The sequence below is a fragment of the Cyrtonyx montezumae genome, unplaced genomic scaffold (genome assembly GCF_038088225.1).
Source record: "Cyrtonyx montezumae isolate F1298 unplaced genomic scaffold, pur_monq_1.0 scaffold_13, whole genome shotgun sequence".
Taxonomy (NCBI): Eukaryota; Metazoa; Chordata; class Aves; order Galliformes; family Odontophoridae; genus Cyrtonyx; species Cyrtonyx montezumae.
In genome coordinates this window covers 4,448,797-4,476,337 of record NW_027071859.1, presented here as the reverse complement: position 1 = coordinate 4,476,337, position 27,541 = coordinate 4,448,797, and the positions used below count along the sequence as shown (strand labels likewise).

The window sequence follows — 27,541 nt, the reverse complement described above, 5'->3', positions numbered from 1 at the left end:
TGCAGGGGGTTGGACCAGATGGCCTTTAAAAGTCCCCTCCAACTCAAATGATTTTATGATATAGCATGCATATGTGTACATCTAACTTAGCTTCTCTTGCAGCAAACTCATCTTCCAGACAAGAACACTGTTCAAGCAGAAATGAGAACTGTGCTCCCCACAACAGTTACAGGGAAAGATGCCTGCAGTCTAAAGGATGCAGCAAAGCAGAACATATCCTGCAGAAGGTCTGGGGTATTTGACTCTAAACCAATATGTAGCACTTTATCTTCTTTTAAAGGAAAGAAATTAAGAGCAGTTATTTTCCTGCTTTTTCACGGATCAAGAAATGACATATTATTGCTGTGTGATTTACACACATATTAATCCCGCAGAAATTTGTTCCTGAAGGAACAGAAGCGTTCAAAAAAATTGGCAATAACATAAAGTCAGTGCTTCTCTTTTGCTTTTACCTTTCATAAGCTTTTCCTTTCCTTTTACCTTCCATAAGCTTTTCCTTTCCTTTGGCAAGTTGCTCCAGCCATCCCTTCCCTTTGATAGGGAAAAACAATCCAAGCATTTGTATTTGTTATGTAGTACACACTACTGGAATAAGTACTTTCTAAAGAAAGTAAAACAGAACACAGAAGTTTCTAAACCATTCCAAAAAGAACCACTCTACACAGAATAGAATCATTATCTTCATTTTTGGAAAAAACCTCTAAGACCCCCAGGCCCAACCCCAGCCCACCCCCACCATGCCCTCTGACCACATCTCTCAGTGCCACATCCCCACAGTTGTGGGGATGGTGACCCCACCACCTCCCTGGGCACCCTGTGCTAGCACATCACCACATGTACCTGCTCCACCACTGTCTTAAGTCAACTGAAAACACATTCTGCCCATATGACATCCGTGGTACAAAACAGAAGTGGTATCAAAACAATGAGTACCGTCTGGAGGCCCTTCCACCAGTTCCCACGCCTCAAGGAAGATGAATAACTTGGATTTATGCACCAACAGTGAAAAGAAACACCTCTTCCACTGATGAAGCCAAGAGTTTGCTTACTCAGGTTTGCACAATACGTTAGCTGGGTGAAAGGAAACATGATGACTGGGCAGAGGAAAAGGAACAGGCACATCCTGAACCAGGCCCTGCACTGTACATGCAGAGGGCACTTAAAATGGGGTACTGTTTCATCCTCAGTGATGACTACAAGCCCTATGTCTGTACAGAACACACAGCAACAAGTAATTCTGGTAGGTTTGCTTTGCACTGAGAGCATCTCAGTCATTTGGTCAGTAACAACACCGTGGCAAAAGCACACAGTCAGTTTAAGGTGAGGTTCTGAGGATATTTTGGGGTCCATTTCCATCAGCCACTCAAACAACTCAAACAGGGAGAATAATCCTCCTTACCCAGCATTCATGTGCACCACTGCTATGATTCTTGCAGCGTTTAGCATGCAGCATGAGAATAAGGCTACGAAGCAAAGTATTGCAAAGGAGAAGCTATAATTTGAATATGTACACTTGGTTTAGCAATGTAATGATTCCCTGCAAGCATCAGTGGCAAGAGCCTCACACAAGAACAAGCTACAGCAGTCTGGAATCCAAAGGATTAAACAGAAGTCTCCTTTTAAAACAGTATTCAAAACACTATGAATTTCAAAATAAATGTTAAAAGGTCTTTGAATGGTATGCTCTAAATCACAGGTACAATACACTGAGCCACTGCTTCAGTGTATGATTTCTGGCCCTTTCCTCCTAGTCTGCATAAACAGATTATTTCTGAGCCCAAATATAAAGTCATTATATTTCATTCTATTCCTGCACAAATGCACTGATTAAAAACACGCTCAAAACCTTCAGTCATAATCTAAATCATAACCATTTGCAAAAGAGCAAAGAGGTTTAAGTTATGGCCACTTTATCCATTTTCATGTATCCCTTTCTAGACTACTGTATACGTACATGGAAGACAGCAAGAGACTGTTAATGCTGTAATTAGTTTCCTGGTAGCCTGGAGGTGCCAGGGCAAACTCAGCTGTCAAGTTAGTTTCTTTTGTAGTAAAAATTAACTTCATTTTTCTGCAAGGATGGGTTTCCTCAATACTCCCCGAAGAACCAAGCTCTTTCTAAACGCTAACCCTGACAATAAACAAGGATTAATGACTTCTGTGCAACTTGGCAATGATTTTGAAAATCGCTAGTGCCAGTGAAGCCTTCTGAACAAAATCTGCTGAAAGTGACAAGGCCCAGATCTAACCTGCTGTGTCTAACAACATAAACAACAGCTTCTCTTCTCCAAGCATCTTTGCCTCTGAGTACTGTGAGCAGTACCTGCAACAGAGCAGGCTGCTATTTTAGTTCTAGTTGCAGTCCTTGCAATAAACTGTCGTACACTAGGAAGCATAAAATCCTGGATAAAACCTCCCTGTTCGTAGAGAAAGCTGTTCATCTCTACCAGGGTGACTGATGTGTTTGTTACTTACACAGGAATCATAATTGAAACACCAAAGGATCCACGTCCTATCTCCAGTGCTGAGGGAGGCTGAAACCTTTGCCTTCCTTCAAAGCTTGGTTGTGTGGGAGCCAACGCAGCCGCAGCTCTGAGCCCGAAGCAAACACGACTGAGGCAAAAGCATTCAGCCTGGCATTTCTTCAGGTCCCATTCCAGATGGATGTATCAACAAAGTTTTAAATTAAAACCAAAACAGTTAATTTAGCTTCAGCATATCAAAATTAAGACTTGTTTTTCAGTTTCTGGATGATGTTCTGCTAAATATAATTTACCAAAAGGTTAAGACCTCCATCTTTATAATCACCTCTTGCAAATTAAGTTACAATTACCTGCTGACATCACTACAGCCATGAAAACAAACCTGTCTCAGTTTCCACATAATTACGGATACAATTATACAGTGACAGCAGATATTTATATAGAGTACTTATTTATATTTTATATATATTTTAGATATTTACTTATAAGATTAAGATGATATAAGATTAAGATGATATTAAGATATTTACTTATATATATTTTATATATATTTTAGATATTTATATAGAGTCCAGTTAACACATCTCAGTAAGACAGGTGTTTTCCAAAGTCTACTGCTCTGAATAAGCTCACTCAGCAGTACACAAACAACTTATGGTGTTGTTGGGTTGGCTTTTTTTTTATGTACAGTGACACAAATCACCCTTGGAGAGCTTCAAAAGCCACTCGGAAATGGTCCTAGGCAACCAACTCTAGGAAACCTTGCTTCAGTAAGGCAGTGGGAGCAGACTTCAAAGGTCTGTGCCAACCTCAACCTGCTGCAAGTAGTAACCTCCATTTTCGGGAAGGGAGTTGGTGACGTGACCTTACCTCTGAGGGCACCGCCCTAGAAATATCAACAGGGACTAGAAGCACACAGGAGAAAAATAAAGGTATGAGGAAATGACTGATCACAAAGCACACAGTTGTTGTCATGTTTAAACCAATGGCAGAAACAGTTTCTCCAGGGAAGAGGCTGCAGCACCAAGCTTTCCAGAGTTCAAGAAGTGTCTGGACAACACTCCTAGACATATGGTCTGCCTTTTGGGTGGTCCTGTATGGAGTCAGGAGGCGGACTTGATGATCCTTATGGATTTCTTCCAACTTGGGATATCCTATGATTCTATATTTTTGGCTGAGAAAGAGTTAATTTTCTTCCTAGGGCTTTGTAAGATACTGCATTTGGATTTCTGATGAGAAGAATGTTGATAACACATCAATGTTTCAGTTGTTGCTCAGCAGGGATCATGCAGAGCCAAGGACTTCTACTCATGCTGGCTGACTAGCAAGAAGTGATGGCATTTATCTTCCCAAAGAACTGTGACAAGATGAACCCTGCTTTCCTGGCAATGGCAGAACATCTGCATGCCAACGGGAAGCAATGAAAGAGTTCCTTGTTTTGCTTTCCTTGCCTTCTTTACCTTAACCCATGATGTTGATGCACTTTTACCTTCCCAATCCTGCCTTCACAGGTATGCCTCGTTACACAAGCACAGGACTCTTTGTCATCATCAGAGACTTGAGTCAGGGAACGCTGTGCTCTGTCTACTCCCAAAACAATGACAAAGTGCTGCAGCAATGATTCAGCAAGCAGAAACACACTTACCCTGGATCGCTCATACTACTGTAGCTATGATTGCCATCCCAGCGTAATTCTTACATTGGGCATGCTGCAAAGTGTTGTTTCTGCCATTAACAGCAGCAAAAAAAGGTATTTTAGTACCACGTGCAATAACTTTGCAGGCAGCAGCTGCATGCTGGGGCAAAGTAAGGATGTAAGGTTTTAGCACAGAATTACCACATGCTCATTTGCTCTTGTGGGCTGTACAGTTCGGAGGCGGTAGGGATGCTTGTAAGTCTCAGCTGGCATCAAAGTGGTTTCAGTAGATTAGCAAATCAACCAGATAACTGCTTCCTCCCAGAACCAACCCTATTTCTCTCTGCCACAACATTTGCATGTGCTTATTGTTGTCTTTTTTTCTCCACACCTACAAAGTGTTTTATCTTCCTGCTCTGCACACTATATTATCATCTTCCTTCCTGTGGTACCACGGTTGCAAAGTCTGCAAAGTCATCTCTCACTGAATCTTCACAAAGAAAGCAGAACTGTGTGAGCTATCAGATGGAGCTCTGCTGGAGAAATGCCAAAGTATTCAGAAGAGCAGAGAGAGAGAATTCGTATCAGGAAAGGACTGGACAGGAGAATAAGATAACTGATAAGTCACTACTATGAATAACTCTGATTAAAAAAAAAAAAAAGTTGTTGATGTTTTAAGTGCATTTTTAGGAATTATAAATAAAAATCATATTTTAAATGTGTTTAAATAACGCTTTAAAAAAAAGAAGAAAGCTGAAATTGTTCATTCCTGAAGAGCTATTCAGATAAAAGCTGGGTGGATATCCTGTTTCTTCATTTCACTAATCTGATCAGCACAGTAGAGCTACTTCTGCTGAAGAACAGAACAAAATGCTGGCACACGTTTATGAACCCTGAGGAGAAAGGAAGAAAATGTATCATGCTTTGCAAAAGGCTAAAAATGAAAGTGGAACTGTCCTATTGTAGGTTTCTTTTTGTCACTCCAACAATACAGAGGCCCCAAGTTTTGGCCCAGCTGAGCTATGTGACCTAATTAAAACCCTCTTACATTAGATATCAGCAAAAAAAAAAAAATAGTCACTGCCCTTACCAGAGGTTCATTCTTTTTCTCCCCGGACATACAAGAGTCAGCTCTCTTCCTTTACATTCATTTAGCTAAAAACATCACTACTTAAAACTTGATTGCCTCTCCTCAGAAGAATGCTCACTGGACAACTACACTTTGCATTTCTGTAATATGGTATATGCTTATCAAAGCTGTCAGAGTTAAATGCACTGATTGAAGTGATACTATTTGATAACATATATCCACAGGCATCCAACCTTTTGGTTGGAGTGAAGAGGAACTGTCTTGAGTCACATGTATGTAGGTTGCTCTGAAAGTAATGCCTCCTTCCTGTTTATTTCCACTGAAACTACGACTGATAACATTGTTTGATAGAGCAAATTCTCAGCTACAAAATACTACTTTGTGACATAAACATCACCATTAGCTCTGCATTTTCTTCAGTGCTGAACAAGAGCCTGCATGTTGCGCTTGTAAAAACGTGAGCCAGCAGAGGTGACCCACTGTCACTACTGTTGAAATGCACCACCCACTGCCTTAGTGCGCTCACAGCATTTGGTATCCACAAACGTTCAGCAAGCATCCATTTTTTCTGCACGGAGGAATTCAGTGACACACCTTCTCTTTACCTGCACTCCCGTGTCAGATATCATTCTGTCAGAATGCCCCTCTGCTGCCATCTGCCACACAGCAACAAAACATTACGAGGTATTGGTGGGATGGTTCAACCTCTATGGACATATTACCAACATCAGCCCTGACACTGTGGGCCAATATCATAAAATAGGAGGCATTACTTCTAGAGCAGCCCTCACAAAATACATAAAATAGTTAATAAGTAATAAAACATTTTAATTCCTAGTATTTTTTATTAGAACAGAGCAATCAAACCATAAAACCAGTGGAATATTTTACCTTTTTTTGTGAAATTAATGCATTTGTTTGGTTCAAAAGCATTGGCTGCAATCCCTACTGAGTTCTCAAAGTGTTGGTCAGAGATTTCAGATGAAATTTTACTTTCCAATGCTTCATCCTTGAAAAAAGTTGTTCACAAATGTACGTACCACCAAAACGTGGTGACATAAATAAGGCCTAAGTATGGAGGGAGGGATATTTCTCTCTGCTAAGACAGGGCTTATAAAAGTCCAGTAGAGACTTGATGAGATTTTTGATTGCAATTCTACATATTCAATTTGAAAATTTGCAGGTCATGCATTTATTGTTGACTGAAAACAGAATCTCAAACATACAAAACAAATGGTATTTTTTTTTCGGCAATCCTTTATCCTTTATCAAAACAGAACACGAGACTGCGTATCTTTTTCTGTTCACTGCATTTACTCAACATACCAAAATGCATACAATTACTTGCCCTAACTTGAGTTAACCCTGTGCCTCCCCCTGCACTGGCTTCAGCCCAGCTGGGGTTAATAGCACACTGATGTTTGGTCAGTGCTGAGTGACAGCTGCACTGAATGCTGAACTCATACCAACAGTACAAGAGGGCTTTATCCTGTCCCAAGAATCCAAAAGAATGGACAAGTCATTTTAAGGTAAATTAGAACCAGAGGAGGATAGTTTGGTATCTCTTAAATAAATAAAAATGCAACAACAACAAACATTTGGAGTGCCTCTAGGAGGAGGCCACAAAAGCCATACTGCTGTAGCTTTTCCAGGAAGAACAGCCATTCTAACCCAGAGGGAAGGGTGCTGCCCATGCACCAGCAGCAGGTGCTGCATTCCTGCAGGCCTAGCTCATGGAAAACAAAAACAACACTTTAGAGATGCTGATTGTTGATTTCTCGTTACAGGAGGAGGTGAGATAACTGCCTCTCCGTTTCCATTATCTCTGTTTCCATCTGAAACTAAAATAGGTAAAAGAGTATTAAATAGTAAAGCAAATTTTGGGCTGCTAAGGTAATTGCAGCTTTCCCTTCTCTTACTGTAAAAACTCGAGAAATGAATAAAGAGAAATTATCCTCTCTGAATTCAACAGCGTTAATTCCAATTTTACAGATGTAAGATGGTGGCAGAGCCAGGCTGAGTTCTTTAAGGGTAACTGACTGTCAACTGTGTCATCTTTTGAACTTCCAATTCTACAATCGCCACCATAACAACAAAGAGAGTAATAAGAAGTTACCTCAAACTGATGCAAACAACTCCAAATACTGGATCAAAGTTCTTTAGGATCACGGCCATAACACAGTGAAAGGTACAAGGTCTCTCCTTTTGTTTGCTTCCCATAACAAGACAACAAATAGTTTAAAAAGCAAAGCCTGGTAGTTTTAATATTCCATTTTCCAAAACTTAGCGAGTTGAGAAGAGTGTATATGATACTGCCTACCCGTGTGGGACATGTTGTAAAAGCTTTGCTCAATTACCACCTTCCACAGAACCCAGCAGCTCCATCCACTGAAACAATCATGCTTGCAGGGGCACAATTCTGACCACTAAAACCATTTTATATTCTTACTGCATGAAGAGCTGAGAATTAAGACAGAATCATTCCAGTAGTTTCTATATGCCATGTTTGTTTATTTGTTTTTAACTCCGGGAACTGGCAATCACTGCTGGTAGAAAGCTGCAATGGGAAGGAACTGCAAATTGGTTTCTATGTGCAGCAGAAGTCTGCTCCATAGATAACTCACATTCAGAAGCCTCTGCCAACCCAGAGAAGTTTGTGTGAAGGACGAGATGCTTAGCAACTATCAGCATCCACTCCCAAACTGCAGGCTGGCCAACAGTGCTAGGGCTACTCCAGAACTTGCTGCTTGATTATATGGTCTATTAAAATCCTTTAGTTTAGCAAAGAACTAAGGCTGCAGGTCCTTATAGATGCATTAAGTTCTAAGAAAAAAGAGCCAGAAGTTAGGAAGCCAAGCAACAGAAGGTGAAGGCTACACTTCAGAGTCACATGGCACGTGATTCAAATTAATGTTTCATCTGATATCTTAAGTCTTCAGTGTAGTAGGTTGCTAACAATTCCGCCAGACTGGGTCAAGCTTCTCTCTATAAGCAATCTAAGGTGTGCAAGGGTGATTGCTAGCAGTGCTGTGGTTGCCTAATTCTCCCCTCAAGAGGACACAGCTCAGGTTAAAAGCAGCTTTCACTTACAACACGGTCACAGAGTTTACAAACAACAGATAATCTCAATTTGCTATGGTTATATCAGCCATAAAGCAGTAGAAATAAGTGAGCACGATCCAACTGCAGGGCAAGGAACTGTCTTTAAAAACAACTGCCAACACAGCCTCTCTATTTAATTTCCTTAAAAAATATAAAACAGGATAAAGCTCTTTTTTAAGCTCACTGAGACACACACGTGCTTTAACATTTCTGTTGACACCAAGAATTTGGGGATGGTTTCTGCCTTGCATTTTGCAATTCAAAATAGATGGCAGCTGAACGTAGTCCAGCCTTAAACTATATGAAGAGGAATGTGCTCCGTAATCCAGTTTTATATGTCACCCTACACAATACACTCTGATAATACACTGAAAAGATAATGGTTTTACCTGAATTCTTTCAACAGTTTAAGGCCTTCCCCTGCAAATTCTGTTCAATAAGCTGCAGCAGTACTGACGAGGTAGATTGCCATCCAAAAAAATCATCATTTTAAAGAACAACACTGTGCGTGAGGCGAAATTTTCATGCAGATGCAACTGAGCTGCTCAGAGGCAGCAAAACAGGAAAATCTCAGCACTGCTTTTGCAAACATGAATTTCCCCCATGCTGTTATGCACTCACAAACCACCACTATGGGTGCTGGGAAAGGCAGGCTTCCCTTTCTTCTGGATGGCAGCTATCAGTCTGGGGAATACATGCGCACTCTCTTCCTCCCCCACAACTTCCTGGAACATTTCTGCATTATGAAACATCGCAGAGATCAGCTCTCTATGAGACAAAGCTGAACTAGCACCTAACCCCAAAATTTCAGTCTCAATTATCACAGAATCAAAAAACCATCTCAGTCGGAAGGGATCTCTAAAGGTCATCTAGTCCAGCTCCCTGTGATGACGAGGAATATTTAGGTATTAACACAAGCCCCCAGCTGCATGGTGAGTAACTCCCCCTTAGCTTAAGGGGGCAACACAGCCAACTCTGCCGCTAGTCTCCACGCACTCACATCCCAAGCTGATTTGTTCCAATCCCAAGCAGTTTAACACAGCAGGAATTAACACAATGCCAGGAACAATGAGGAGAGGCCAAGGAGCATGCAGCACAATTAGCTGTCCCCCATCTTCAAATGCAATAATGTTTCTTCATTTAAATTGCCTTGCTGTCAAACAGCAACCACGTGGCATCGTGCAAACACTCCACCAAGCTCAATATTCAATTCCTGGTTACATCCAACAGCTGATCCTTCGAAGTACAGTGCATGAACAGCAGTGGACCCTTACATGAAACACTGCCTAAGATGAGGCAGCTCTTCATGTGGCTCTAACCCATCACCAGGCAGGTTCTGGTACGCTTTCAGAAATGCGTGTTTCTCCACTAACGTATCCCAGTAATTGCCTCTCGCAGGTTTTGTATGGGTGAGGAGTCTTGCAGATTCACTCCGTGTACAGCACTGCACTCATACATTTTCCTCGTTTACTGATGATGATCCTTTCTAAAGGCAGAAGCACTGAAGCATGCATCCCTATGTGCTCCTGTTACCATAGATTATTTTTAAAAGTCAAAAGTGTTCTCATTAGTTCTAGTGGTGAGCTTTTCCAGTCCGTATTTATAAATAAATACATGAACACATATATAATCATGCCAGCATTTCCTCCCTGGGCACTTTGGATATCTGCATGCTATTCCAGAAGTTGCAAAGAGAAAAAATTAACTGCACCAACACAATCCAATACTACAGCAAGCTTCACCACACCACTGTCCAGGCATTTATTTTACATGAGGTGCTAAGGGATTTGATTTAGTAGTTGGGTAGGGATAGTGATAGGAGGATGGTTGGACTAGATGATCTTGTAGGTCCTTTCCAACCTTATGAACCTATGAACCTATTTCCCACATAACATCTTCCACCTTCTAGCAGCTGAACAAAGAATAGGTGAAAGCACAATCTGGTAAGATCTTGTTTAGTTCTAAACAGACATTTTGAGCTTGGCAAAAGCTCTCTGCATTGCAGTCATTACTTAGCATTGCATCTAGGCATTTTATAAACTTGCCATTTAGACTGCAATGCAAAGCTTGGCTCAACAGATGTATTTTAATTTCCACAGCAGGACCACAGCAGCAGTGTTTGACAACTGGCAAACCTTTGCAATCCTATTTTTTTTTTAATTAAAAGGTTGCGTAACATTTACAGTCATTCATCCAGTGCACACCTGACACTTCAAAATGAGAGAACTGATGGCACTTGGTCTTTGAGACTCCCAGGTTCTTGTGTTCCAGTTCCCATTTTTCAACCCCTAGGTTGTCTTTGACAGAATTGTTTCTCTTGGTCCTAATCTTCACTTCTTCAAAAGGCTTAAAGGGCTCTTCAGCTTTTAAGAGGAAAAAAACTCTTTAGTCCAAAGCTGACCTACTTAAGGATTTAACACACTGAACTGTTTATTTCAACCCAAATGCTGCCTCAATTCTGGAACTGCTCTGTACTGTAGAAGAAAAGCATCTACAGTAAAAAGCAAAGCATCTGCAAACCACAAATTAAGACAAGAGTACACAGAAGTCAGCATTCCTTTAATCTTTTTATAGCATAGTCACATAATGAAAAGGCTCAAAGAAGGTTTGTTGGGAAGATTAATGCTTTGTTTTACAGATAGCACGACTCACACACAGGCACGTGCCAGACTAATACACAACCAATTCCAGAGCATTTATCAATTACACACCAATTACAGCTACACTTGCAGAATATAATAAAGTCCTTTCTCTCATTCATCAAAATAACTTTCTTTTAGTCTTTTTAATAGATTTTTTTTGGGGGGGGGAAGGTAACGATCACAGCTCAAGCAAACAGATTAAAAAATTAAAATGAAAAGAAAGCTAAATTGAAGGACCTAAAGAAATCACAGACTACTTAAATGTTTCATAAATGAATTCTTACAGGCATTCCAATTGTTGTAGTATTTATCTGTTCTTTTCAATCTGAATGAGTTCACACTGCCCTTCAAGCCCTGGCCACTAAGTAATAATGTTCTGAGCAACTTTCGCAGAGCACAGTAAATCCTGTGCTGATGAACTTTAACCCTGACATTTGCAACAGAGAGAACAGACAACTACTTAAGGCAAAGGAAAAGAAAAAAAAGTGGTCAAGTCACGCTGATGGCGCTGCTCACTTACAGAGACTCCCAGGAGGTTCACATATCCTTGAAAGAAGAGATTTTGATTTAAAGAGGTCATTTGTAAAAACTGGTGACCAAACTCCAGGCTCTGCAGCAAATAACGTTATAAAAGCAACTCAAAAAAAGTTGATCATTTCAGTATAAGAAACCACCACTCCAACCCCAGTATTCCAAGGTTAGGAACAAAGTCTACCCAGCCTGGAGGTCACCCAATTCCAAAACTGATCCTTTGTACAAGGTCAGATTACAGAAACCACTGCAGCACTAATAAGGATCACACAAGAAAATAAATGGATTCATTTCTCTGTCTCAAGAAAGGTCATTTCTTGGTTAAGGAAAACCAACAGGATGCCAGATTTATGAAGTTGTACAAAAACAGACTTCCTTTTTTTTTGACCAAGTGTTTCACATGCATTTGTGAATCCTCCAGTTCCCAGAGAAATGTGCAATTATATTCTGTTTGTAGACATTGAGGAAAGTGAGGCTGACCAGCTGTCACCTGGACTTTCAAATAATTCCTTCATTTTTAACAGAAAACTTCAAGAAGCCAGATTCTTTTCCTCAAGACCTGAAATTTTCCAGTGACAACTGCATTAATGCCATTTGCTATGTCCAAAAGTCAGGTCTCACACATCTCAAGTCAGTTATCTTCAAGATACGCAATAGCTAGGGAGCAGACTTTTCTGTCACTTTTTGCAGGCAGACACATTATGCAGAATGCATTCTGCAAGAAGCACTCTGGGGAGTCAGGACAAACAGATGCAACCATAGCCCTGCCTATTTTACTTATCAAGCACGCTATTTACACACCTCCCCATCCCTCAAACTTGCTTTCTACCCGAGAGGATGGAAGTGGGAAAATATGCATGTTTCTAAAAGTCACAGGCTGTTTTTATAAACTCAGCTCCCAGGCAGAGCACAGCTGAGTCCCACGTAAGCAGGGATGGGAATGCACAGATTCCTACCTCTAAAGTTCTATTCACAGTTCCTAAACTGACCTTGTCAAATTAATGAGAAATTAAGCTAAGGTGTTAAGGTTTTCAAATGTGTCCCGCTTGCTCTGCACACCTCTATAGAGTTAATTTACAATACTATTTTTCTTAAGCCAAAAGCAAATAAAAACTAACTTCTCCCTTGATCTGATACTTAAGATTTCTGACAGAGTTGCAGAGACAATTTAGTGGGTGCCCATCTCAAGGGTATCCTGGGTAAGACCCTGCTCTACATCCTCACTATTCCAGTTATGTTTCTGAGATTTGTTGTCTCAGTGTTTGTAGGCAAATCTTCCACGCACTTAACGGGCCTCCACTTTTCTCTCTTTTATTAATCACCCCATATAAATTTACTGTGCATGCTGCTTAGATTAGCAATGGCTATTTGTGAAAATGCAAATGAGCCATTCTTCAGCCTGGCATGCCAGTTTCTCACACGGGACTCACCATCTTGTCTGGGAAGCCAACACAACTGCCAAACGATTCCTCCCTTGCCAGGGGGCATGATTTGCATGACGTATTCTCCGCTGACTACACTAGGAACATTTTATAACACATTTGGAACGACGAACTACGCGGCATTTGCTTGGTCATCCTGCGTTAGAGAAGCTCTGAATAACATTCTTCATACCACTCGTTTGCCTGTCATCTTCTTGCAGTTTGAAAGGTTCACATCAACACAGGTATTTGCTAAACAAAGCAGGTGGTTCTGGAGGAGGCGGATATTAACACGAACAAAAACACTCCGCCCCGCAAGGACATTTTTAAGTATCCTCTTAAAGCTCCAACCCCACTGTCTATAGTAAGTCCTTCAGCTGCTATCAGTAAAGCATCTATTGCACTTTGATAGTTTGCTTTTCTGTGCATTACCACTTGAGGTTTATAACGAGCAAGGACCAGGGGAAGAAGACTTTTATTGACCACTGGCATACTGTGTAGGTTTACATGACAAAACTATGGTATTTAAACAAAGCTCTTTTGTGTGTTTAACTGAATTTCTCTCACTTCTGTCACCTTTAACACCACATTCTCCCCTACTTTTTTCCCCACAAAACAGATCGTGATTGATTGTACAAGCCCAGTAATGGGTTCTGCCTTTTCCTGGACCCCTGTTACTTCGTTTCACACATACATTCTTCACATTTCCTCCCCTTGCAAACAAGCAATAAATTAATCGGACCCAACCTTAACTCTAACAAACGCTACAGGACTTCTCACAGTAGTTTAACAAATTGATGCCAGCTCCTACACAAACTAGTTCCTGCCCTTAGCCACCTCTCCAAGTATTATGATGCATGCAGTGTCTCACTGCCAAGACCCCAGCTACACCTCTCCACCTTGTTTCTATTCCCCTTCTTACATACTGAACACAAGCCCAATATGAGAAAATAACAGTCAAGTTTTATTTCATTCCAAATAGACAAAACTGTGCCCAGCTCAAATTATTTTGCAGGTTTCAATATCTTCAGTCCCATAATAGCATTCGAGAACAAATGAAACAGTTCACAGACCAATTGGTTGCTAACACACTGTTTATAGCAGGAAGCAAACATTCATTTTTAAAATACAGCAAGCACTTGGTTATCAAAGCTTCTTCCCAGTGCAGTGAAGTCAGCCTTACTTTACAGACAATGGTAAGTACATAGCAGAAGGAATATACATACATATATATATAGATAGATATAATTTTTTAAAACTGAAAGCCCTCTATCAAAGCCTCAGCTTCCCAGTTGCTTGCCTCATTTAATTTACATAACCTGACCTTCCTCATTCAAAAAATCTTACCTGGCATCTCCTTTTGAAAGGTTGGTGTTTACAGGATGAAGAATAACCTTGTTTGCATCCACATCCACCACACATTTTGTATGCAGATCAAGCTCTATAAAGAAATGAGAAAGTGTCAAGTGCCACTCTTAAAGCACTAGGATTATACACACCATTACTTCTTCCAGATACCAAATTTATTCATGCAGCCTGACAGCCACCCATCAGCCAGAGAATAGAAACAGGACTATTGCCAAATTCCACTCCTAGAGATATTCTGCCGGGATGGATTTTGTCCAGCTTTAAAGCATGCACTCTTTTCAAACCAAGAAAGAGCACTTGGGTTTTTCTGAAGGACAATCAGCACGTACAAGGCAGTATGAAATTTCTTCTGGGGAAAGAACCATTAGGCATGGTACCACTCTGACAGCTCTCCTCTTTGCTGTCTCAATGCCTCCTGCTTGGAGGGAAGGCAGCCCCTGCCATCTGCAGCATGTTTTCCTGGCCACTCTTGTGCTGCTGCAGCATGCCATGCCAGCTGTCAGTCCTGGGGCACCTGCTCGCTGAAATTCAAGTCCCATCAAAAATAATTTAGGTATGAGTGTGGAGAAAAGGGCTTATCCTTCCCCACAGGCTCCAAGCCAGCTGGAAAGCCCAACCCTTCCAAATGATGCTAAGCAATGGGATATATCCTGAGTAAGAAGAATAACTGGGATGGATGAGAATTCTTAGCTGTAGAGGCAGGGAAAACAAAATAAAAGCTTCAGATAACAGACAACCGCCCAAGGCATCCAACCCAATGACAAATGGAGTTAGATACAAAAGAACAAAGAACCACTTGCAAACAAAATCATTGCCTACAGACACGGGTCCGGGCACAAGCAATCCACTCCTATCTACTTACGTCCTGATGCCAAACTTCGAAAGCACACCCCAATGCTGATGCCTACAACCACGACCCACGAGTCACACCCAGTGAATGCCCCACAGTTCTCACGTGCTGTGATGAAGACAGGCTACACACAATAACCTCTGTATGGAGTTCAACACCCCACCTCAATCACCAAAACATGCCCGTGTCTAATCACATTAATTATAATCCTCATCCTCCTTCACCTCTGCTCTTTCCTTCTTTGTCACCTCTTCATGCTCATTCACCTTGCAGCACCTTATAAACTCAGACTGCAAATCTCTCACGCAAAGACCACAGATCTTAATAAACTGTAGGGCACCTCGCTGGCTTCTCACTACTGCTCAATAAGATAGGAAGACAAAGTTTCTCTGATCAGCTGGTTGTTGCAAGAGATGTTACAGGTCTTTCCCTATGTCAAGGATAACAAAGGCCAAACTCAAGCCTACCAGTCACATGAAACTCAAGTTCTTTCTGAACTACTCTGTTATTACACTGCTTTTGTGGAAGGAAGAGACAGACAAGTTTCAGAAGCTGATGTTTATTTTAATGTCTCTCCACACCCTGAAAGCCGATTTACCTATCATTAGTATGTAATACATGCTTCCTTAGATCAAAGTATATTCTTCATACATCCCAGATCCAACATGCCACTATCTTGGTCTGGCTGGTTAGTGATTAACATTCCGTATTGCAGTGACCTGTTTCCCTCAACCACTGAAGGTTTTTACATGCCACTTCCCTTATGGAAAGCACAAGGCATGCTCACTCTGTACACAAGTCCTATGGTTGCTCTCAACATTTTTTAACCAATCTCTTGAGAGAGACTGCTGACAGGAGTTTCTGTACCCAGGACTCCTGCTAAACTCAGAAGTGTTGCTAGTGGTTATTCAATCTCTGTGAAATACTTCCAAGAGCACACACAGACAAGATACAAGAGTTCCTTACAGGGGTCAAAACGGATGTGCTCAGCCTCTGCAGAAAGTCAGAGCAGCCCAGTGAGAGGACTGAGGAGCATCAAAGGCAGTGTGGATCTTCACAGTGGGAAGTGAGGAGGCACAAGAGGGAGATCTTCCAGCAAAGGTTGAGCTGTTACATCAGCTCAGGGTGACCCACAAAACAAACCTCAAGAAACAGTTGCTGTCAGCCTCTAAACTGGGTTATTTATCAGATATCCTTAAGGCCACGCTTTCTGTCTGCCCTGACAAAAGTTTCACACAACAGCTCTGTTTTTAGCTGAAAAATAGTTTAAAATCTGTTTCAATAGCACATCATACGTTTTGTGCCAATTCTTTCTCTGCTACAAACCACATTCTTTGGCTCCAGTAGGTTTAGAGATGAAACTGACATCAGTCACTACTGCAAATTCTGTCATACTTTCCACCTCATTAAGTCTTCATTGTTATTAAAGCAGGTTATACTCACAGACAGATTATCTTCATCTTCTCCTAAGATCACACAGGTACTCCACCCTTACTTTTACTAGTTTCAGTATCTCCTAGGTAAGCAGCACACTTTCTGCCCCTGAACAACAAGGAAAAGGAGGATGTATCAAGGTAAGAAGATAAGCACACACAAAACCTGCTGATTAGTTCATCTTGCAGCAAGGACTCGTTTGTCAGGTTGGGTAGTATTGTTTCTTTCCACTGCAGACACAGATAAGACAGCACAGAATTGAGAAGATATGGCTCACACAGCCAAACTTTGGACATGCATCACAAATCTTGTAGCTCTGTGTTTTTGAGACCTAAAAATCTCACCCATTATCACTGCTAACCTTCTTCTACCTTCAGTCATCACCAAGCAAATAGAACCAACTACTCATCTGCTTCATCAAATCAAGAAACCAATCAGCTAATTGCTTTTGGAAAAATTCAAACTAAAACTCATCATCTCAAGAAATGTGTATTATGGGAAAAGAAAGTCTTTCAGAGCTACAGCATAAAGAGAACTGTGACATCCATAATAAAAAGACATTGTCTTAATTTTCCACAGTCGCATTTCAGAGCCATGGATGTGTTAAGAAAGCAGGACTAAGTGCAAATGCAACCCTGGATTTTCTCTTCACCACTTCTCTTGATTTTTCAACTCCTCAGAAAAGTTTCCTACGACAATATAAACTCTAGCAGTGCAGACCCTCGGGTGAAACCCTACAAGCATGCAAATCTTAAATGACTATGACAACCCACAGTGCCTTGGATGAGCCCTAGAGGCACTGCAAAAAAAGCCTACCACCAACAAAAACAACAGTGCATTATCCACGTGCTTCAGTTTTTCACCAGCCTAAGAAACTGATCGTGCTTCAGACAAGGTAGAAAAATGACAAGGTGAGAGAGCAGGAAAAGCAGCCCCTGGAGCAATGTACCATCGTAACTAATGGCAGATTCAGCAGGCTAGCAACGTGATGGTACACTCCCAGCGACAGGTAGGAGTTTCCATTCCTTCTCTAATAGCAGTCACACCTCTGGTAATCATAAACTCAGCACAGCACATTTTCCACAGCAGAGTCAAGAAACATGAGCAGAGGTAGAACTGTAAAATGTACTGAATAGGGCTGGGGCAGAGACAAAGAGCGGATGTGAGTCCTGGAGGATGGGGAGAGGAGAAATACTTTGGAAAATGCTGGACATTGTCAACTCTAGGAAATCTCCACTTTCATTTTCAGATCAATTAGGGAACTCTCTTCATAAATGTCCAGCCATTTTGATCCCAAATCCTACTGAAACTGAGCCTGTATGTGAGCCTGGTATTATAAGGCAGATTGAATAAATTTGAAGCAGAACCCTCCTAGTCCCACTACCAGATGTGCAGGGCAGCTGCACCTGCACTGACACCTAAGGTATCCCAGAGACAGGAGTAAGGTACAAAAAGGAAAATGGAAAAGGCTTAGCTTGTACGAACCAAACTCATAAGTCAAAACTGGCCCCAAATTCAAATGCTCAGTATAATCTCCTGTAAAGATGGAGACAATAGAAATTTTATTTTTTAAATTGCCAGTAGATTTTCAGGAGCTTAACATTCCCTTGAAGGCTGGAAGTGGAATACTGCAGCATGAGCCTTCAAGCTGAAACTGAAGAAGAAATTGCAGTCAGTTCCTTTTGCCTTTTCCAGTCTGCAAAAGCAAACAGCAAAATGACTCAGAAATGTTTAAATACTAATTCAGAAATATTTAAAAGTTTATTTCTGACACACTAAGTGAAAGCCAACTGAAAAAAACAGAGGCTTTTGTTTTTGTTGTTGTTTTCTCAGCAAGCTGAAAGCTGGTTCAAGCACAACAGGTCCTCACATCTCCCTGCCAGTGTTTGTTGCCTTAGAGTGACTTTTCTCTTTGCCCTTTGCTATGCGGAAGCCAACATAAATAAAGGCAAAACTAACTAACCACACAACAGAGAGTGAAAATAACTTAGATATAAACGACCCTGCAAAGAGCTTAAAAGAAGTTGTTAGCCTAAAAGCACTCTTAGGACATTCATTATAAGCTGTACTAACTTAGGTGCTGGGGCAAAAATGCAGTAACGTGATCCCTCCCTGAGGCTTACCAACACAAAGTCAAAGTAGGGGTCCTTCAAGCTGCTCTGCTATGCACTCACTGTGCAAATATCATTCATGAAATTTTCAGTTTGAGGCAATTAAAAGTCATCAAATATGCATGAGTGCATCTGGAAGGGCACACAACACTATCTTGACGATGAGGTTTAAGTCAGCTCAAACACATGAGCACAGCAAACTCCAGCAAGCTCATCTCACTTGTTAACGCTACGCTGCCCAAATGGTAACAAGTTTATCCTACTTTCTGCTGTCTCCTTTTCTGCAAAAGGAGAGCCTGCCCACTGGCTCTGGTGAAGGCACAAGGTGTTATGTGGACATCCACCTTACAGCCAATGCTGCTGCTGCACACGCTGCCCAGCTCACAAAGACTGAGGACACACAGCAGCTGGGTGACTCCGTGATGCAGCAAAGAGCTCAGAAGCAGCTCAGAGCCTAACTTTGTGCTGCTCTGTTTGAGGCTTCAAAGAGAATGAAATGCAATAACGTTTGCTTAGCCTCTAAAAGCCAAGGTAGAATTATTCACAGCGAGCCTTATCTGATCCTTTGTCGGCTTGGTGAAGATGAAGCAAACTTGAAACCACAGCAGAAAGGTAATCTCATACTGCACTTCAGGCTAGCTCCAAAGATGTAATTAGCACAAGAATTGCCTTCCTCCGTGGCATCCCCATTTGCCTGCGTGGTAGTCCCACCGGTTCTCCAGCAGTGGGGAATAAACTCGTAACACCTGAGGAGTCCTTAAAATACAATTGCCTGCCTGAGGAATGCAAGGTGAAACACGAACTCTGCCTGCTTTTCCCATTTGTCACCCTGTCTCCAGGGTGCTCCTACTACAAACATTATTTCATAGGTTATCAACAGCAAACAGGAAATACAAAAAGCCCAGGTGCCCTTTTATCACAAGGACAATGGGGAAGAAATGCCTGGTGCTCATATATTGCCATCAGGATAGAACAGGTGCCATTTCATGTACTCTAATGCCATAATTAATCTTTTAACGCTGCTTGCACAAACTCCAATTTATAGATAGAATGTTTCTGTCGTAATCTTCACTAGGAAAACAAACAGAACAACCTCTGCTTCCTTCCCCCAAAACAAACACAAGTCAAGTGACTGGGAGCACAACCTCCACAGGGTAGGAGGCAGAAAATTAGGACCTAGCACCACAGACAGAGGCTTACATACATAGAGAAGCAAATTCCTTCCTGACAAGCGCTGGAGACAGAAGCTTTATCATCAAAGCACAAAGGATCCCTGTCTGTACACAGAAACTAGTCCAGATGAAGGTGCACATTAGCAATGGACCTGCGTGTCCATTTACAAGCTATCTAGGCTGGAAGCCACAACCTCCAAAAGCAGCGTACTCCAGCAGTGCAGCCAGGAGCAGAGCTGGGTGCACACAGCTCCAACCCAGATGGGCACAGGCACCCCACCTGCACTCCCCTCTGCCTCCTGCCTTCACCGTGCTGCTGCTGTTCCCCCGGGATGCTTTTCCAAGCACTACAACACACAAAGGGCAGATGCCACACTGAGCGACGTAAGTTAGTAGGCACGGTGGTGATGGCTTGGCAGATGATCTTAGAGGTCTTCTCCAACCTTAATGATTCTATGATAGCAGTCATTTATGCTGGCTTGAAGCATCATTCTTGAGTGTAATTCATATCCTGCCAGTGCTGATAAAGATTTTGTATTTTAATTAATGCTACATTCAACCGACTAAAGAAAGGCACAGAGAAACACAAAGGTTTGAACATGCCTATGTGATGCTTGCACACTAAGATCACCTGAGACTAGAATACTGAATAAAAGAAACCTTTATTGAAAAACCTCAAGCTGCCTTTTGCTTTGCTTCGTGGTATGACTTGAGCTCTGCACAGCATTTACCTGAAATACGATGAATATCTGCAATGGTGAAGTCAGTGACAACAGTCAAAAGGAAAATCCAACAACAGCAACAGAAGCCCCTGGTTATTATGAAAAAAAAAACAAAACCAAAAACCCAGAACAAGTGCTACACTGGGAAATATGACATTGCCACAAAACCAAGGAAAAAAAAAAAGATTTCAAATAAAACAGTGCAAAACTCTCTATTTCATAAAACCATGTTAATTGAGATCTTTATGCAAAGTATGGTTTCAAAAGTATAGTTTACAGTTTCAAACTAAAAGAGTGGAAGATTTGGATTGGATGTAAGGAAAAAGAGTTTTTCACAGTAAGGTTGGTGAGGCACTGGCATAGGCTGCCCTGAGAGGTGGTGGTGACCTGGACCTGGAGGCAGCCAAGGTGAGGCTGGACGGGGCTCTGAGCATTGATGGAGCTGTGGGTGTCTCTGCTCATTGCAGAGAGTGGGATCAGATGGCCTTTAAGGGTCCCTTCCAACTCCAATGACTCTATGAAGTACAAAAGAGAAGTCATGATTACTACCCCAAGGAGCGTACAACTTCACAAGCGATGCTACAAGTAAAATAACATACAAGTAGTTTTACAAAGTACAGCTTTCATACACAGCCTGTAGGATTTGGGCCTACTTTGAAGCATAATGCAAAAAATAACACAGATCTGAAAAAGTAAGCCATTCAAGCACAATTATGAACGCTTCCTCTCACTGCCACAAATGAGAACTGCAAGCTTAATTTGTAGACTGCCACTTCACACGAGACTGGAGCAGGACCCTCAATACCACCACCTCAAAATGCAGCACCACAAGCAGCTATTTGATGCAGAAATCCCTCCAACATCCACGCAGACCTTATTATACTTTTATGAGCTGTATAAATTAGTAATGGTTAAACATACCGCTTTTATTAACCTAATAAACCCTCGCCTTAAGAAATTCATAATTCAAACACTGAAGACAACCACCACCACCACAAGTAAACACTGAGAACGTTTCAAAGCTTAAATTCCTACAGTTGCAGCCATCTGACAGGTCTGCAATTTTAAGCCCTTTGGTGCAGAGGGAAGGAAAGAACATTACTCGTGACCCTGAAGAAAACAAATACTTGCTTCACGTCCAAAGTCCCAGAACTTCGTGCAAATGTTATTTAGAACAAAGCACATACGACAGAGCTTCCAAGAAAACCTCAAAGCTTCTTAAAAAAAGCAAAGCCACAGAATTTTTAACAGCTAGATGACTCTGAAGAAATCAGTTACACAAACACATTTAACATCACGGAGGTAAGGAAATATCAGGCTTATTGCTCGCTATTTCTGTAAATTCTAGGAACATCAGAAACATCACTTGTTTACAACTGGCCATAACATCTGGACTGTGGCAAATAACCCACTCAGAAATAAAACAAACAAACAACAACAAACAACAATTCCAGGAAATCTCATTTGGGGCAGGAAGAAGAGTTCCACCTTTTAGGCTGGCCCCACACGAACCTGAAGTCTCATCCAACCCAAGCCATTCTATCTTTCTGTGAATTCAAAATAACAGGGCACCTCACAGCTGCAAAGCAGTTCTTACAGAGAGGAGGCACATCCCAATTGCCAAGCTACGTGCAGGACAGGTGCTCCTTCTTGCTGAACAGGGAGCATCCTCAGACATCCATCACTCCACGACGATCCTCAGCAGGATAATTATACTGTACCCTAACAGCAAGGCTACAGCAGGTCTTTTTGGTCTGTTACCTTTTTTAGTTTATACAGAATGAAATGGCTGTGACAACAAAATACACTCTTCTCATCTACCAAATATATGCACCTCTAATTCTACAACCTTACACACCATTTTATCCCTTTTACTTCCACCTCTTCATCCTCTATTACATATGCATACTTCGGCCCCTATAGCTTGAAAAGCACCACACATGAACAAGCAAGGGGCTGAATCTATGTGAAATATATACAACAGAAGGGGAAGGTGTGTTACTCATCCTAAAAGATTCAAAACTTGACTGAACCTGTGCAACTTAACCCAATTTCATTTGCAATTTGATCCAGTTTGATTGGACTAGAGACCACCAGTGGTTCCTTCCAACCAGAATTTTTGTACAATCCCATAATCCAGGGAGTAAAAAACACAAGGCAGAAGATATCTAGGTCACAGCCATGGAAATGACCTATGACAGGAAAGGGACAAGAGGGAAGAACAAGGCTAGAAGGAATGTAGCCCTGGATATAACCATGGATATAAGTAAAACATTTTTTTACAGTACGAGTTGTGAATCACCAGCACAGGTTCCCAAAGGTGGTGGGTGCCCTGTCCCTGGAGATACTGAAGCTCAGGCTGGATGGGGCTCTGAGCAGCTGACGGAGCTGTAGGTATCCCTGCTCACTGCTGGGGAGCTGGACCAAATGACCTTTAAAGTTCCCTTCCAACTCAGACAATTCCATGACACTATCCCTGAAACAAGGCACAACCTTCCAGGTCTACTCCACACCAGCTCCCACCTCAATGTCCCTGAATCTTTTCCCACCAGCACCCTGCAAGGATGTACTCTCCCTCAATTCTGCACACTGCTAAGTTTGGTTTTTGTTGTTTTTCTGTTTGTTTGTTTCAAAAAGAGCAGATTTTGGTCAAAATAACCTCAACTGACCTAACCCATCTGCCTAACTCCATCTCCTTTACTTTACTTGTGAGAGTTAAAAGCTTTGATGAACTTAAAAGTCTGACATTTCACAGCATCATAGTTGGAAGAGACCTTTAAAAGCCATCTGGTCCCAATCTCTGCAGTGAGCAGGGACACCCACAGCTCCATCAGTGCTCACAGCCCCACCAGCCTGACCTGGTCTGTCTGCAGGGATTGGACACCACCACCTCTAAGGACAACCTGTGCCAGTGCCCCATCACTCATACTATAAAAAACTTCTTCCTTGTACCCAGTATACATCTCTCCACTTTTTGTTTAAATCCATTTCCCCTTGTCCTGTCACAACCGACCCTGACAAAGAGTCTGTCCCCTTTAGATGCTGACAGGCTGCTCTCAGGTCACCTTGCAGCCTTCTCTTCTTTAGACTGCACAGCCCCAGCTCAACCTCAGAGGAGAGGCATTCCATCCCTGGGACCATTTTTGTGGCCCTCTTCTGGATGTGCTCCAGCAGGTCTACGTCTCTCCTGAACTGAGGACTCCACATCTGGACACTTCCATTTCAAAAGGCATGGAAACACTTCATGCAGCAACTTCAACTTTTATTCTTCCTATTTACCAAAACGAATTAATAAGCGTTATTTAGTTTCAGATCACTCCTTGTAGCTGTTAAACTGCTTTCACTCGATCCCCCCGAAGGAATTACTGGCATACTTCTGTGAGAATGTGGGAAAACAAAACCTTACACGTTTCTTGGATCCCTGCCTCCTTCACCTCCCCACTCCCTGGCTGCAGTTCCCTTTTCATACTTGCTTCCTCATCATCCAGAGCAAGTTTTTCTAATTAAGACAAGTCATAAACATTTAAACAGATGCCCAGACCGCAGTGTGATTAACGAAACCCTCAGGCAAGTTTCGTTGAGGGGGAAAATAAAAATAAAAAAAGAAGAAAAAAAAAAGTGAAGACAGCCGCTCCCGGGGGCAGCCCGGCTTCGCCCACCCCACAGACACCAGCACATCCATCCCCGCTCCCGCACACGCCCGGGAACAGCTGCACTTCCCCGCACGGCCGCTCCCCGCACGGCCGGGCCGGGCGGAGGGCACTGACGGCTCTCACCTCTCCGGTTCATGGGGCGGACGCGCACCGCCACCTTCACTTTGGAATCCCCCATCGCGCCGCTCCGACCGCCCCGGCTCCCTCGTTCCCTCCTCGGCTTCCGTCTGCCGAGGGACAACCGCCGGCGGCGCGGGGAGGAGCGCGGAGCGGGGCGGGGGGCCGAGGCCGGGCGGCAGCGGGAGGGAGGCGCCGCGCCGGACCAACGTCCGGCGGGACTACAGCTCCCAGCGTGCAGCGCGGCGGCCGCAAGGAGAAGGGGGGAGGTGTAGCGCGGTGTGTGCTGGGAGATGTAGTCCCGCCCGCGGCCTCGGGATGGAGCGAGGGCGTTGCATGTTGGGATATGTAGTCCTCGAGACCCGCAGTGGAGCCCCGCTGGTGGGTGCTGGCAGAGTGGGTCCCTCCAGGCCCTGCCAGTTGTCCCCTGGGCGGCTGTGGATGGGCTGTGTGGCAGCTTGGCTCCTAGAAGTGACTTAGGGCCTTCTGAGTGGCATAAGGAGATTATCCACGTAGAGAGAGAGAAAGAGAGAGAAAGCAAGGAAGAAAGGAAGGAGGGAAGGAAGGAAGGAGAGAGAAAGAGAGAGAGAGAGAGAGTAAGAAAGAAAAACAGAGAAAGAGAGAGAAAGGGAGAAGGGGAGAAAGGGAGAAAGAAAGAAAGAAAGGGAGAAGGGGAGAAAGGGAGAAGGGGAGAAAGGGAGAAAGAAAGAAAGAAAGGGAGAAAGAAAGAAAGGGAGAAAGAAAGAAAGGGAGAAAGAAAGAAAGGGAGAAAGAAAGGGAGAAAGAAAGAAAGGGAGAAAGAAAGAAAGGGAGAAAGAAAGGGAGAAAGAAAGGGAGAAAGAAAGGGAGAAAGGGAGAAAGGGAGAAAGGGAGAAAGGGAGAAAGGGAGAAAGGGAGAAAGAAAGAAAGAAAGAAAGAAAGAAAGAAAGAAAGAAAGAAAGAAAGAAAGAAAGAAAGAAAGAAAGAAAGAAAGAAAGAAAGAAAGAAAGAAAGAAAGAAAGAAAGAAAGAAAGAAAGAAAGAAAGAAAGAAAGAAAGAAAGAAAGAAAGAAAGAAAGAAAGAAAGATAGGAAAGAAAGAAAGAAAGATAGGAAAGAAAAGAAAGAAAGATAGGAAAGAAAAGAAAGATAGGAAAGGAGAGAGAGAAGGGAGAGAGGAAGGGAGGAAAGGAGGGAGGAATGGAGGGAGGAAGGAAGATATTAACACCCCCTCCCCTCCAGAACTGATATTTTCTTTCATATTTGAGTTCTGGAAGCACTGTGCATGAGGATGGGCCATATCTGAGTGTACATGATAATGTCTGATGTGATAGGCAACAGCACATTTGAAAACCAGGTGATCTTAATGGTCTTTTCCCACTGTAGTGATTCTATGATCGCTTTGCGTTCGTTGGGAGAATTCATAGCAATAAAGATATGGCATCTTCATCAGTGACCTTGATGAGGGGATAGAGTCCACCCTCAGCAACCTTGCTGATGATATGGAGCTGTGAGGAGTGGCTGACACACCAGAAGGCTGTGCTGCCATTCAGCGAGACCTGGACAGGCTGGATAGTTGAGCAGAGAGGAACCAGATGAGGTTTAACATGTGCAAGTGTGGAGTCTTGCACCTAGGGAGGAATAACTGCATACACCGGTACAGGTTGGGGAATGGTCTGCTGGAGAGGAGCTCTGAGGAGAGAAACCTGGGTGTCCTGGTGGATGACAGGTTGGACATGAGCAGTGTGCTCTGGTGGCCAAGAAGGCCAGTGGGATCTTGGGGAGCACAGCCAGCAGGTTGAGGAAGGTGATCCTGGGCTAGGGAGCTGCTTTGGCAGGGGGTTGGACTGATGATCTCTAGAGGTCCCTTCCAACCCCTACAGTTCTGTAGTTCTGTGAACATCCAAGCCTGAAAACTGAGCATCTGGAGTCATCTGATATTTTGGAGTGTGTGCACTGGGAGGTGACTGGATTGAGACGAAACCTTACCCCTCTGCGAGGTTGACTCTACAAGTTAAAGAAACACCACGGCCTTGCTTTGCAGCTCTGTGGCATTCTGGATAAAGAAAACGGAGAAAATCTGGAGAAAGAATATTTCCAAATATCCAACCTGAACCCCCTGTGGTGCAGCTTGAGGTCATCACCTCTCCTCCTATCATTGTTACTTGGGAAAAGAGGCCAACCCCCACCTCACCACAACCTCCTTTCAGGTCATTAACTATAGCTTTATTAGCAAAGGCAGTTGAGTAAAATAATAACTATAAGAACTTAATAATTGGAAGTGGTTTGAACAGTATTACAGTTTCTCTCCCTTGTGTGGCCCAACTGCTCAACCACAGCCACTGCTCACAGAGACCAACAGTGAAACCCTAATGCAAAGATGCAAAATCTCATTTAAATGGTCATGCTTGAAAAACCATGTCACTGCTATTTTAGTTCAAAACAAGGGCTCTCTCTGTGTTATTTTGAACGGCCAGATTTCAGCAAGGACGGATAAAAATTATTCAGAACTGTAATCCTCTGTCCCATCAACATCAAGGATAGGGACGAGGCTTTGTGACAGTAGCAGAAATAAATAACACAGCTCTGAGAGGTTTTGACACAAGATTTCAGGAGGTAGCACTTTTTGCCCAGGAGAACTGTACTCAATATGTATCATCTCATGCCTGGCTGACCTGAAGAATATCTTGTCAAGGTAGTGAGAATACCAGTACTAAGCTGGTATTTAACTGATACAGGCATTATTGCCCATATTTTTAGCAGGAGTGGCAGACCTCCTAAGTGCATGCAAAGGTTAGCAAGCTATCTTGAGGGTAAATAATAACAATAATGACAACAATAGCAATAATAATAATAATAACAATACCAGCAGCAGCAGCAGGTCAGACCAAGTGGCCAAAGCTTTGAAAAAACACAAGCTGAGATTTTGTAGGTGGGAGCAGAACACATCAATGCATCAATGACCCTGTCCATGGCCATGGGTTGGAGCTGGATGATTGTTAAGGTCTCTTCCAACCCACTTCATTCTATGATTCTTTGACTTTTAAGGTCCCTTCCAATCCAATTCATCCTATGATTCTGTTATCTTTAAGGTCCCTTCCAACCCAGTTCATTCCATGATTCTCTGACTCTTAACTCCTCCGTGTGCCACAGCTCTGTGCTGTGTGCAGTTTCTTGCTGGGAGCCGGGTGTTCCGCTTTCAGCCTGCACAGTTGGTTCTTGCACTTGTGAA

At 42.6% G+C, this 27,541-nt stretch overlaps 1 protein-coding gene across 2 annotated transcripts in view; it reads right to left on the bottom strand.

The window, feature by feature from the left end:
* Positions 1-24,477, bottom strand: part of KIF13B (kinesin family member 13B) — a 111,864-nt gene extending 87,387 nt beyond the window's left edge. For both annotated transcript variants that reach the window (XM_065730482.1, XM_065730483.1), the window contains exons 1-2: positions 24,339-24,477; positions 14,253-14,346 (exon numbers count right to left, since the gene is read on the bottom strand). In XM_065730482.1, coding sequence (XP_065586554.1) covers positions 14,253-14,346; positions 24,339-24,393 — 149 coding nt within the window. In that variant the 5' untranslated portion in view covers positions 24,394-24,477. The remainder of the gene's footprint in view (positions 1-14,252; positions 14,347-24,338) is intronic.
* Positions 24,478-27,541: the final 3,064 nt, after the last annotated feature.